The following is a 13,974-nucleotide window of genomic DNA, read 5'->3' as shown; positions in this document are numbered from 1 at the left end:
AAGCTGAAACAAGTGATAGAAGATTGTGTTCACGCAAATGTAAAATAATGATATCAAACATTAAACAGCATATGTAAGTTAAATACGGCCTAATGTTACTGAATTAAATATTGAACCCTTGAAGTGGAAGCTTTGGGGTGTTGATGGACTCAATCAACTCCATCTGTGCTAGATCCATAGACTGTAAAAAAATAATAATAATATGGACGTAGTGTCCGCCACTCCCGTATAACTGACAATGGTAAAAGAGGCGGGACGTGGGCGGAGCTGAGGTGACGCGATGACTAACAGACAGCAGACAAACGGCTATCCACCTGTCAATCAAAGTGAGTACGCCTTTAATTATGCAAAACCTTAAGGCTTTATATAATGTAAACGAATAAGTTATATTAAAAAATGAACCCCCTCAGAGTTGTCATAAAGGGCCAAATTAGCTGTATAGGCCAAAACCACAATTTTTACCAGGCTGTAAACATGTTTCTTTCTGCTGTAAAATTGGACATTTTAACATGGGGCTCAATGAGATTCTGCTCCTTCTGGAATCTGTTCCTACTGGCCAGTCAATGAATTGCAGTTTGTTACTTCCGTATTGGCATCAAGAGAACTGGGGGAGGTTGCTGCTTGGTTAGATCATCGTTCTGAATCTGATCAAGGCGTATCTTTGACAAAAATGCCATTTTCTCATCTCTTTGTTTCAAATGTGGCCTTTCTTTTTAAAACTTACCCACATTGAAGTGCTGATGAGAAACGATGCATGAAGGCATATGTTTTTTTTAAATGAATTAAAGTACAGTTAAAAGCATATTTCAAGCATAAAAAATATCTACATTTGAACATTGTAGTATACTGAAAGTGCAAAAATAATTTAACTAAGTATGTTATGTTCACTTAAAGAAAACTTACAAGCATACTTAGCAGTGTAAAACTACTAGACAAGTAGTTTACTGAGAGTACACTTCAAAGTGTACTTTCATAAACTGAAAAAATACTACTTGTATTAGAATAGTAAACTACTAGTACACTTATATGTTCACTTGTAGTACAGATGCAGTACAAATGAGAAACAGTTGAATACCACTATTATAAAGTTTACCACTGTTACACTTATAGCACCCCTTAAACGTATACTTTTAAATACTAAAAGTATGCCAATTTAGTCCCAAGCAGTGTTGAAACAGAACACTTACAAGTTTACTACTAGTACATTGATATTATTAGACTTATGACATAAAGTATACTTAAAACTATAATTGAACATTACTCAAGTATACTTCATAAAATTAACTTGGAAGTAGTTATTTTTTGTAAGGGTTGTTTTGTGTGTGCAAGCACCAGTAGTTGATACATACTGTAAAACTGATTTCTGCTAGAATCTCATCACGCTGCATCTGTGTGACGCTCTGTGTGAATACACCCTCTAGTGGATGATACGAGTGCTTACCCTACCCATGCTCCTCTCTCCTCCCCATGTGCACACAGTCCAGTGATATAGCTTGCACTGGCTGCTTCCTGTTAATGAGACCATTAAACCCTCATTCTGAGTAATATATCTGCATTTATTGTCAGTTAGATGATGTGCCATATTTTAACCTGACAGCATCGATATTGTAATTAGCATGCAGTACATCACTTGAGGACCCAAACCCTTTATTTTTAATTACAGTTAATGTAGACCTCACTTCCTGTGCTGATTAGTGCTCATGATCCATACTAAACTGTGTGTTGAGCTGAATCAGGAGCTTGCTATTGGAGAAAATATAAAAGATCAGCACCCGGATGGATTGGTTTTAAACTGTGAGTAATATTTTCCTGACCAAAGCCAGATTTTGTTTCCTCGTGCCAACCATGCGAACGACGATTCACTTTCTGACCATTTACCGTGCCGTCAGTTCACATCACGGCTGATCCGGTCTCAGAATGTCATGCACAGTTGAGTAGATTCCTAAAATAGAATGACCTTATATTGCTTTTAACATGGGCTCTGTGCAATGACAGCTCTAAGTAATGTTGAATATTGCAATTTAAAGAGGTAGTTTGCACAGAAATGAACATATTGATGTTATTTATTCACTCTCATGTCATTCCACACAAGTTTGCTGTTATATTTCTGTGCATAATGCGCAAATGGACTACTTTCATAGTCCTTTAAAAGTATTTATTGTCTACTTAGTAGCTTGACAGCACATGGTCTCTGTCATTGTGTCAAAATTAAAGGGTCAATTCACCCTAAAAGGAAAATTCTCTCATTAATTGCTTGCCCTAATGTCGTTTGACACCCGTAAGAGACACAAATTAAGATATTTTTGTTGAAATCCGATGGCTCAGAAAGGCTTCCATTGGCACCAATGTAATTTTCTCTCTCAAGACCCATAAAAGGCACTAAAGATGTCTAAAGATGACAGAAAAGTGATTCTACAATAATTTTATGAAGCAACGAGAGTAGTTTTTGTGCCCAAAAAAACTAAATAACATTAAAATATTGATACAAATATGATATTAAAAAGTACCAACGTAATGTAATGTAAAAAGTTCAATTTGATAAAATACCTATGCAAACATTAAATTCAATTGTGGGTGCGTGCGTGTATTTGCATGTATTCAGGATCCTAAGGCATCATTACCCATCACATAAATTGTCCCATGCATGACCACACAACACACACTGCACACATACACGCGCAGGCCAGTGTGTACTCTACCTCCCAAAGGCCCAGGGCTTTAGTGCAGATCCACTCACTGTGTACTTTGTATGTTTGCCTATGGATTAGGGTTGGCTCAGTACCACAGTTTTAGCTTCCGTATGGTACCACAAACTAAATACCATTAAATCAATGTCTAAATAAATAACTTAACTAAACTTTAGTAACTTTAATTGCTAGCATTTGTCTGTTGAATTTATACAGTGAAGACTATACAGTGTTATTTTACATTTAATTACTTTATTACATGTTTGTAGTATTTCTGTACCTGAATACTACACAAGTGCACATATTATGAGATGTAAACGTCATTGGTTCATCATTGGTTCTTATGTATGTGTGTTGATCACACATCGTGTTAAAGGTGCTCTAGAATGAAAAATTGAATTAACCTTGCCAAAGTGAAATAATAAGAGTTCAGTACATGGACATCACATACTGTGAGTCTCAAACACCATTGCCTCCTCCTTCTTATGCAAATCTCATAAAAAACACCACGGAAAAATAGGCGAATCTCAACATAACACCAACTGTGATGCAAGCGTTGGGGATCATGTATGCCCCCAACATTTGCATATGCCAGCCCATGTTCATTGTCAGGCGGAACTGCAGCCGATTCATCGGGAGTTCTGCTGGTAAACATTCATGGTCGATGTTTATTATAATCGGATACCACAACAATTTAATTCAAAATCGTTCGTTGCTCAGCCCATTTCACGGTTTTTGTTTTTGCATGCTTGTACATCACAGTCAGTGCATAGCCTACATTGTGACTAACGTTATATAAACATGCAATATCGTTGACAAAAAAATACGAGTCTAAAATGTAGTTTAAAAAATAAAAAATAAACTTTTGGTTTAGTTGGGGGAAAAGAAGAACATTCGAGTGTTCATGCTTGCGGTTGCCAGATTTCCGTAATTTAAATCCCCCAAACAGTGCTTTTCTGTGAAAAGGACACGTATACTATCCGGTGTATTACCTAAACTTGTGCAATCTGGCAACCATATGCACACGAGTTCTGTAAAACTGTATCTGGACAATGTTTGCCCTTAAATAAACCACATACCCACTATGTAGATATCAGAGAATAATTTTACATATTGTTTCAGCTCATTCTAGGGCACCTTTAAAATAAATAAAAGTCTAAATTAGATAGTTTAAATGATGCACTCACCTGTCAGTTTCTTAATGCCTTGTACAAGTCAGGAGGCTCAAGCAACAGATGCTTGGCAATGTTTAATGTCTTGCCTCGGATGATTTATTGCAACATTTGCAGACTGGTGTGGTATGGTCTGTTGGTTTGACTTTTTCATCAGTTTTATTAGCAAAGTAATTCCAAAATTCACTTCTACTGCCCTCTTTTTTTAATTAGTTTTGGGTGTGTTGAGTGAGATTCACCTGCTTTATCCATTTTCTTCCTCTACATTAGTTAGTTTCGTGTCAGTTTGGGCAGCAAGCCATCTAGCTGTGAAATTCGGAACAGCGGCGTATCCAGTACCGAAATGGGTAAAATCACGATACTGTACAGTTTGAAATGTAATACCGATATTTTCCCAGTACTGGTTAACCGTGCGACTCTGCTCTTCATGTTAATTAGCTTCACTCTAACTGAATAAAACATAGAGCTGCATCCCTCTGAGCTGTGATCACACATTTGAGGTGGGTTTTATTCGTTGGTATTTTTAGAAGTGTTTCTTTAGGTTTGTTTGGCACACAGGGGAACTGGCACAAATGCTAAGATCTCAAACAAGCTTCCCTCAGCTCTCCACATCTACAGGGGAAGGCCATACCCCCTTCAGCTTCTGTTGCTCTGTACACATTAGCACACTTACCATAATTCAGCGTTTCATAAGATGTTTACAGTCTCACAACAAGCAGGCACTACTTAATATTTGTGTATGTTTATGAACATGCTGTTTATTATAACCTAGGTACCTTGAAATCGCAATATTGTATACAGCTAACAGTGTAAACACAATGTAAATAAGACATCCATTGTACAATTAAGAACTTATTTCATTTTATTATAACGGGAGTTTTTGCAAGATTTCTGAATTCAGTGAGCTGGTGCTTGAGGGATTGATGGCCTGAGGGTATGTTTACATGACAGCGATGTACGAAAACGGAAACGTTTTTCATTTGCACTTTGTGAGAACAGATGACAATCTGCGAAAACGACTAAAACGTTGTATTCTGTTGCCATTTGGATCACAACCTTTCTGCAGGCTATCATTTTTAATAACAATTCCAGTCATGCGCAAGAACTCCTTGCGTTGTTTCCTGGTCTGGTCACAAAGTGCAGTGTGAACGCCGATCCATGGTGCAATGTGAACACGGCAGCTACTGAATATCATGCGGTGTGAAAAGAACTGTGATCTGACAAGTAGAGTCAATCGTGCCGTGTGAAGTCGGCTAGTCTGCAAAGTTTCTGGATTGACAACTGTATTTAAATGCGTGACAGAATCAGAAACAACTGACAGCGATAACCGATGGACAAAAAACAAAACGGGACACAATTATTTATAGTACTTGAAACGGGTACCGGGAACCACAAAATTGTTCTGGTATTGGTACCGACTACTGAAATGTTGGTACTGGAGTGCCTCTCATAAACTCCATTTATTGTTGTGGATCATTGTTTACTGCATTCTGTCACATACTGATTTAATATGATAATCCAGATTATAACATTTAATCAACACAAGGAACCATAAAAGAGGGTTTACATACATAAAGGTAACAGAGGCTAAATAAAGGACAGCTGTTGATGATTAGTTGACATGATAGCAAACAAGGGTATAAATGGAATTAACTTAACCACAGGAAGAGAACAGAATATCAAAATAAGTCCATGAAACAGAGATGCGGGGAATCCTGACGCATACATTCACCCACTGAGAGTCAAACCTATAATTCTTCACCTGCAGCGTGATTCCTATCTGCCCAGATCACCTCTGTTTTCCTTCTGGAGCGCGTGCGCACACACACACACACACACACACACACACACATACACACACACACACACACACACACACACACACACACACACACACACACACACACACACACACACACACACACACACACGGGCATGCTGCCATCCTGCACTCTGTCTGGGTTTGGCAGTTTGCTGTTTGGGCTTGTAAACATCCTCTCTCATCTCTTGGAGTTGTTGTGGTAATGTGTCGGCTAGCACATCTGCTGCCGAGATCTGAGTTGATCTTATTAATACACGTCCTCGACTTGGCAAAGTGGCCATTAAAAAGAAAAGAATCGCATTTGTTGTGTTTTTGACACAAAACCCACGTGACATGAAGTTTATAGTCAGAAAGATTGTTTTTTGAAAGAAGCGTCTTATGCTATTGAAATAACTGTTTTCTATTTTAATACGTTTTACAATGCAAGTTATATTTGTGATGGCAAAACCAATTTCCGTTGTCATATATATATATATATATATATATATATATATATATATATATATATATATATGTATATATATATATATATATATATATATATTTTTTTTTTTTTTTTTTTTGTATTATCAATGTTAAAAACAGTTCCACTGCTTAATATTTGATTCTGTGATAAATAGAAAGTTCAAAGAACAACATTTTTTTGAATTATAAATATTTTGTAATGTCATAAATACTTTAAGGACACTTTTAAAAGTATTAATTTCTTAAAAAAAAAAAAAAAAAATGTACTGACCCAAACTTACATTTACATTTACATTTAATCATTTAGCAGACGCTTTTATCCAAAGCGACTTACAAAAAAGGGGAGAGTAATAGAAGCAACGGAACAGACAAGGCCAAAAACCTGTAAGAGCTGTAAGAAATCTCAATTAATTAGCACAGTACACAACATTTTTTTTTTTTTTTTTTTTTTTTTTTTTATTATTATTATTTATTTATTTTAAAGACAGACATCTACAACAAAAACTCACGTCCGCAAAGTGCCGAACACTGGATTTTGATAGCTATGATAACAACCCATTAGGACTTTCGAATGGTAGTTTGTTTAACTGTGAAGTTAATACATGTTTTGGTAACACCGTTAGAATAATTGTCCTTCATTAATTTATAAGTGCAGAAAGTAATGCAGGAATAACGACGAGTACTACATTAACACTTCAGCTACTACTAACTATAGAAACTAATATAGAAACAAGCTGAACTGATCAGCAAGTAATGTCGAATTTTGGAGATAGTTCCTTGTTATTAGAGGAAAATATGTTTTTCACTTTAAAATAATCGCCCAGGCCAGTAGTAGTTACTGCGTAGTGACAAGTAACACTTATTAGTGATGTATTTCATGACCACGTTGAGAATAAAAAAAAGATAATTGCTCAGACACGTTAATGTTGTGTTTAGCAATTAATTTGTAATTATTTATCATTTGTCATTGTTACCTATTAGGGCTTAGTGATGTTCACTAAGCCATTCAGTAATTATTAATTACCTAATAATTAATACTAATAATTCTCTAGTTAATAGTAGTAGCTGAAGTGTTAACGTAGTACTACTCATTAGTCCTGCATTACTTCCTGCATAGTTACCTATTAATGCTGGACCATCATTCTAAAGTGTTACAGATGTTTTTTTTTTTATAGATTTGTTTTTACTTGGGAGGTGTGAAAATACTCACTTTTTGATGATGTTTATGGAAAAATAAACACACACCGTTGCTAATTACAGCTCTGGTTTTCAAACAAAGCTGGCAAATTGACATCATTTGACGAGAACAGCATCAAGATGCAACAGTAATTATGAGCATTCAGACCTATTCCCGTGACTCCGCCATCACATAAGTTCTTGCTGAATTTCAAATAAATCTAACAAATCACACTTGGCCTTGTTAATAAAGCCGGGTGCTGCCAGTTATGTCATTATTCTTGGGAACTCTTTATAAATTTAGCAAAAAGAAAGTGAAGCATAAGAAGAAGCTTTAAGCAGACAGGGTTGTGAAATACTGTGTAAGTCAGACCAGAGTAAAGAAAGGGATAGGATTGAGATCGAAACTGTGGCTGCATCCCAGTTGCGTGTGTGTGTGTTTAGGGAGCGCTTGTGGGAGTGTGTGTTCATGCATTAGGCGGACTCTTGCTTATCCAGGAGTGAAGAGTCTCGTGCTTTCTCTCTCTCTCTGTACGTCAGCGCTCGTAGCACGAGTGCAGCGCTCCTGTTGTGAGAGGAATGTCTCCTATAGTGAGGAGCCCCGACTGTTTCAATCCAATGCTCTGCCACTGTAAGGTCGCATGCCATGACAACACCTTGTCGCTGATGTTCGGATGTAAGGTAGGCATCCATCAAGCAATCTGATGATCTTTTTAAGATGTATTATGCATCAGCGCTTTGGCCAGAGCAGATAGTGTGTCAGTGGTGTGACACTCAGCATTTACTTCTCATGTGGATTTATCGAAACGTGTTGTAGTGCAGGTGTTTGTTCATGATCACTTTAAATGACAAGCGCTTAAGTTTGCTGTTTTGTTCAGCATTTATACCTCTGTAATGTCACTTGGATCAAGATGTTGATCCCGGGGTGAACGTCATATTTAGTTTGCGCGCTACATTTGTTTGTTTGTTTGCTCTGTTGTACGGCCCTACATTCAGAACCAATTAGTTTCAGACGGCTGAGGCAGACCGCAGCACCGCATGCTAATAAGATGATTCAGCTCTGTGTGTAAAATGAATTGCAGCTGCAGAGGGAATTCTGTCACTTGTGATTGGCATTATGATGTCACTCAGTTTGTAACTCATGGAAACGTGCAGATTAGTGTCTTTAATTTGGTGAGAACAGCTTTACTTTGGCCATGTATGCACATTCAACTTATCACTCAGAAACAGCTCTGCTACTGTAAACGGGTTAAACTGTTGATGTCCATGGTCTGTGAGAAGTTTAAATGTGATCTCACTTCCACAACTTTGCAGTTAAAATATATATAAACTATATAAACATATATTTTAATGATTGTATTTAATTAAGATATTTAATAACTACAACAATAATGATAATATAATAATTATTATAGTAGTAGAAGTATTCAGTAATCATTATTATGTGTTATATAAAATATCTCAAAGCCACAATAATAAATAATTATAATATTATCATTATTGTTGTAGTTATTAAATAAATATCATAATTAAATATAATTACAATATATACATTTTAATGATCATATTTAATTATGATATTTATTTAATAACTGCAACAGTAATGATAATATTATAATCATTTATTATTGTGGCTTTGAGATGTTTTATACAACACATAATAATGATTACTGAATACTTCTACTACTATAATAATAATTATTATTGTAGTTATTGCTGTTTTTGTGTCTGTAGGATGTAGACTAGAATTACGGTTATAATAATTGCATTTATAATTATATAATTATGAATAATGATTTATTCCTATTATGGGGTGTAACAATATTTTGTCACAATATATCACAATACAAAAATTCAATAATATGTATTGTGAATAGTTACCATACTATGTCAGAAAAGTTTACAGATTTATATTGTGTCTGTACTACATTAAACTACTCTATAATGTAGAATAATGTAATGGGGGAATATTTGTAGGTACAAATATCTCAATGTTACAACTGTCCTACATTATTTTAAATAAATCTAGTCAGTGACAGAGTGCAAGCATATTCATCTACAATAATTCTGTATTTTCAGCTTCAGAATAATGAATATTTTTTATTCTGGTGTCACCATTGTCCTATTTGGTTACCAAACCTATTGATTTTCACCCCCAGTGTAATACCAAATTTAGTATTTTAATCAACAGTACATTTTTTGTTAATCTTTTACCATATCTGTCCTGGAGTATCGCAATAATATTGTATCTTGAGTTCAGTATCCTGATATGTATCAAATCTTGACAAGAGGGTATCATTACATCCCTAATTGTTGTTATTATTATTATTATTATTATTATTATTATTATTAGTAGTAGTAGTAGTAGTAGTAGTAGTAGTAGTAATAGTAGTAACAACAAAAACAATATTATTATTTGTATTATTCATGATACCGCAGTAAATGTACAGTGAGTTTTAGAGAGAGAGGGGGGGGGGGGGAGAGAAGGGGGGGGGGAGAGAGAAAGAGAGAGAGAGAGAGAGAGAGAGAGAGAGAGAGAGAGAGAGAGAGAGAGAGAGAGAGAGGGGGGGGAGAGAGAAAGAGAGAGAGAGAGAGAGAGAGAGAGAGAAGGAGGGAGAAGGAGGGATTAGTTTTCGCAGTGTAAGCAGTGGCATTTCTTTGATGCTTTAATTAACCCAGAATTATGCTGTTTAAATCTTTACAGTAACTGTAAGAGCATTATTATTTAATATTTGACCAGAAGTGTTAGTGTAAGGGTTTAGCTTAAATCTGAGTCATTTTGAGTCCTGCAAATACCATCATGAGATGTAGTCTCCTTATGACATACTTATTTCCCTCCATCAACCAGCTGTTCCCATTCCTGGACACATTTGGATTGGCTCACAGCCAAATCCCCAACTGTGGTTTGAAGTTCAGAGGAGCAGGATCATCGTTTTAATGTGTTTGGTCATGAATCCACTATTCTGACCTCAACTGAGGGTTTTAAAAGTTTAAGCCATGTTTGTTGATGAAAAGTTACAGATTTGTGTATGCAATAATAACTAATTTCCTAATGTCATTCCAAACCATAGACCATAAAAAAAAAATATGGATGACGCGTCTTCACTACCTTCTACTGAAGAAAAGTGAAGCCACCAATGTCTGAATATGGCACTTTCATCAGATTTAGGACTGAGTCTGTGCAGTAAAGAGCAGGAAGTAGAGCTGGAATATCAAAACCCCGCCCACACTCTCGCAGACGCAGAACAATTCTTTATGTCGGTGTGAAATAAACAGTTATGGAAATGTAAATTTTAAAGCTAAAGGTCCAGTCTCCTCCCAAAAAAGTCTGGGTAACACTTTATTTTAAGGTTCAGTTATTAACTATTAACTAATTGCTAATTAGCATGCATATTACTAGGATATTGGCTGTTTATTAGTACTTATAAAGCACATATTAATGCCTTATTCTGCATGACTTTATTCTACATCCCTTAATCCTACCCAATCCTCAAACTTAAATGCTACAAAAACTACCTTCCTTACTACTACTAAGCAGTAAATTAGGAGTTTCTTGAGGCAAAAGTCTTAGTTAATAGTGAATGTGTGTTCCCCATAGTGTTACCAAAGTCTGTTAGTGCTTCAGGGACTACTTCACTCAGAGAAGCCGTCAATCAGGATGGGAGGCAGCTAATATTGCTTTTCATTTGACAACAAAGTTCCCCATTTCTATTAGCATAATTGCACAAGTTTTATATTTAATAAAATCTTTAAAAACAAATTTACATTAATTATACATTGAATTCCCTTAATAAAAAGTAAATTGTGTGTGATGGTGTTAAAGGTGTGCTCGCATGTGAAAATATGAATGCATGAACTTCATCTCTAGAGCTGCTCTGAGAGTTTTTATTTTCACCATTTCATACATTTTAACCAACTCAAGAAACTCTTCACGGCAAAATGTCAAAATGAAAGTTTGGCTTAACTTGACAGACAATTTTTTATCTCATATGATTAAAAGATCCATTAAATCAATGTTCATTTGATTACCAGAAACTACACAACACATTTCACAATTTGTGTGAAAAAAACAAAAACAAAATTTCTTAATTGTTTGTTTTGTTTTTATGACTTTAATTAATTGGACATGCTTTTTGGTTATTAAAATCCAAATGTATTTCCAGGGGCCCTACAGGTCTTTTGAAGCCGAACCACACATTTATTCGGATAACTACTGAAAATCACTGCAAATATTGCTTTAAAAGTCTTGCTTTAACATCTATCTATATGAAAGATCAGCTTGAATACCCTGCTGTAAATAAATCATTTCTGTTTCACAAACGAAACTCGCAGAGGCTTCAGGAGACTTATCTCTTCATAATGCTCACTCTGGAACTTGTTTGTAGTCTCCCCTGGAAATGTTCTCAGTATCTAAGGAGGTAGAAGTGCAAGGATCTTGCCAACTGTTGTTAACCCTTTCTTCTTCTGCAGGCTGAATGAACCCCGTGAGCTGACGATGACGAGCTCAGGGTTTATTAGGCCGCAGAAAAGGGGTCAGTGCACACAATCGCAAGGAGATTCCACACAATCCAGCACAGAGCCTTCAGCCATGCCACCTCATATTCCCATCTTCTCTCATCTCAGAGAGAGAGAGTGAGGGGGAAGTGAGGAAGCAGCCTTCAGCACAGTGGCACGTGAACACTAGAGTGTGTTGGAAAACCCACAGCCTGTTCACAAAACACATTAATACACCTCCCCCAACGTACACATCTGCCCTCATACAAATATATTAGCACATTTCGAAGCTTTCCAAGCTTCTCTGCTGTAGACCACGCTAGCAGCCAGCTATCACATTGTCATTCTGCATATGTCCGATTAGAAGCGATAGTATTATATTTGGCACGTGTGTAGGGTGTGAGACTACTTATCACCGCATTTAACACATCAAATATACTACACATCACAGACCGTAGCAGTTCGAATACGAGCCTGATGTGTTTTAAATAGTCCAGTGAACCAGCCTTGACTTTGACCATTTTATCGGTTTGCATCAGACTGCATTTACAGTGTGAAAAGTTCTACTGTCTAGAATCATGCTTTTGATTTAAAGATCTCCATAAACTAGGTTAGAGTCAGTAGCCTCAGCAAAATAGTAATGGTCCATTTCCTGAGCTGTGACCAGTGACCTGACTGTTATATGTTGAGTATGAGTACTAAAGCATCATTAATGAACTGTGACTCATTCATAGTCGCTGTAGTGGTTCTGTCAAAGGCACACACACACACACACACACACACACACACACACACACACACACACACACACACACACACACACACACACACACACACACACACACACACAAAATGTGGTATTCTATGCTGTCAGTACTATGGCTTATATTTCTCTGATGTTTCAGAACGAATGGAAATACTCTTTCAAGGTTCAATTTGTTAAATACTGACGGGAGATTAATCTGACCTTTTTACAGATCTAATTCAAGTCCAAAGGTGGTTGTAGGAAATAGGAATGCCATTTCCACTTCTCGGTAGGGCTTTTCTGATGGCTTGAAATATATTTGTACATGCTATTTATGTCTGTGGGGAAACTCTTGCTTCAATAATATGTATTGTAATGAACAGTTAACTTATTTAGAAGCATATTGACATATTCACATGTTTACTTAACTTATTGGCAAAGAGAGATTTAATGAATCTAATCTAGATTTATGAACGCTGGCCCTTTTAATTGGTAACTCATCCATAGATTTGAGAACTTTTTAAAAACCAAGTACAATTTTAATCGTGTAATCAAGACAGCCTTGCTGTCAGTTTTGTTGAAGAATTGCTATAAAGCGGGGCAGAAAATACTAATCATTTCTTGGTGGTCTTTCCAGGTAAAAGAGGAGATTATTAATGACAGGAAGGACACAGAAGCATATGCTGTAGTGACTTCACTTCAATACGCCTTCTGCTCTTCCTGGGTTTTAATGAAACCTGCTCAATCCCATCACTATCACTGCGGCCCACTAACGCTTTGTGTATTCACGACATGCCTCTGGAGAGAGGATTTGCATCTTTATTTTCCATTTTGTTTATCACTTTTTTCTTGTTCCGTTCTCCTTGTTACGGCTGCAACAACAAGCAGATTAGCTGTGGCTGGCAAATATTTTCTGTTTTCTTTTAAGAAAAATTCCAGGCGGTTTGCCTGCGAAGCCTGTAATCTTCAAACGGCATGATGAATGTCCTCAGAGGTCTGGAGTCACAGAAGAGGCCTCTCGAGTGAAAATCCTGTCCATTAATAAAGCTCAAAACACCCATTCAAAATAGATAATCCGGCAGAAAACATTTCAGACACTGAAAAGTGAGGAGAAAGTTTGCACAAAAATGTTCCTTCTAAAAAGACCCTTTTTATACTAGTATAACTAGCACTTGGTTTGGTTGACTAGTACATTGTGCTGTCCCCCCTGAACTGTGAAAGTTTCAAAATCCTTCAAATGGAGTGACGACATGAAGCTTTCTGTTTCTGAGAGGTCACAGACAGCCCAAATATAGGGAGGCTGGTGTTTCTGAATCTGAGTGTGCTTTTTACACTGAAGATATTTCCCTACCATTCGTTGTTGCGCCGTATGAGAACTGCTATTAGTCTGGGCTGGATAATTGCAGGTAATGA

The 13,974-nt window shown here is 36.4% G+C and overlaps 1 protein-coding gene across 17 annotated transcripts in view; it reads left to right on the top strand.

Annotated features, from left to right (window-relative positions):
- The window catches only part of dlg2 (discs, large homolog 2 (Drosophila)), a 281,667-nt gene that overhangs the window by 96,975 nt on the left and 170,718 nt on the right, over window positions 1-13,974 (top strand). The window contains exon 1 of one of the 17 annotated variants that reach the window (XM_067432630.1): window positions 7,865-8,003. The exons of the other annotated variants lie outside the window; for them this stretch is intronic. Coding sequence (XP_067288731.1) covers window positions 7,902-8,003 — 102 coding nt within the window. The 5' untranslated portion in view covers window positions 7,865-7,901. Of the gene's footprint in view, window positions 1-7,864; window positions 8,004-13,974 lie in introns of those variants that run through there. 17 annotated transcript variants of the gene reach the window in all.

Source organism: Pseudorasbora parva, chromosome 23 (assembly GCF_024679245.1).
Source record: "Pseudorasbora parva isolate DD20220531a chromosome 23, ASM2467924v1, whole genome shotgun sequence".
Classification (NCBI taxonomy): domain Eukaryota; kingdom Metazoa; phylum Chordata; class Actinopteri; order Cypriniformes; family Gobionidae; genus Pseudorasbora; species Pseudorasbora parva.
The sequence above is the reverse complement of the archived record's forward strand: the minus strand, read 5'-3'. Positions and strand labels throughout refer to the sequence as shown.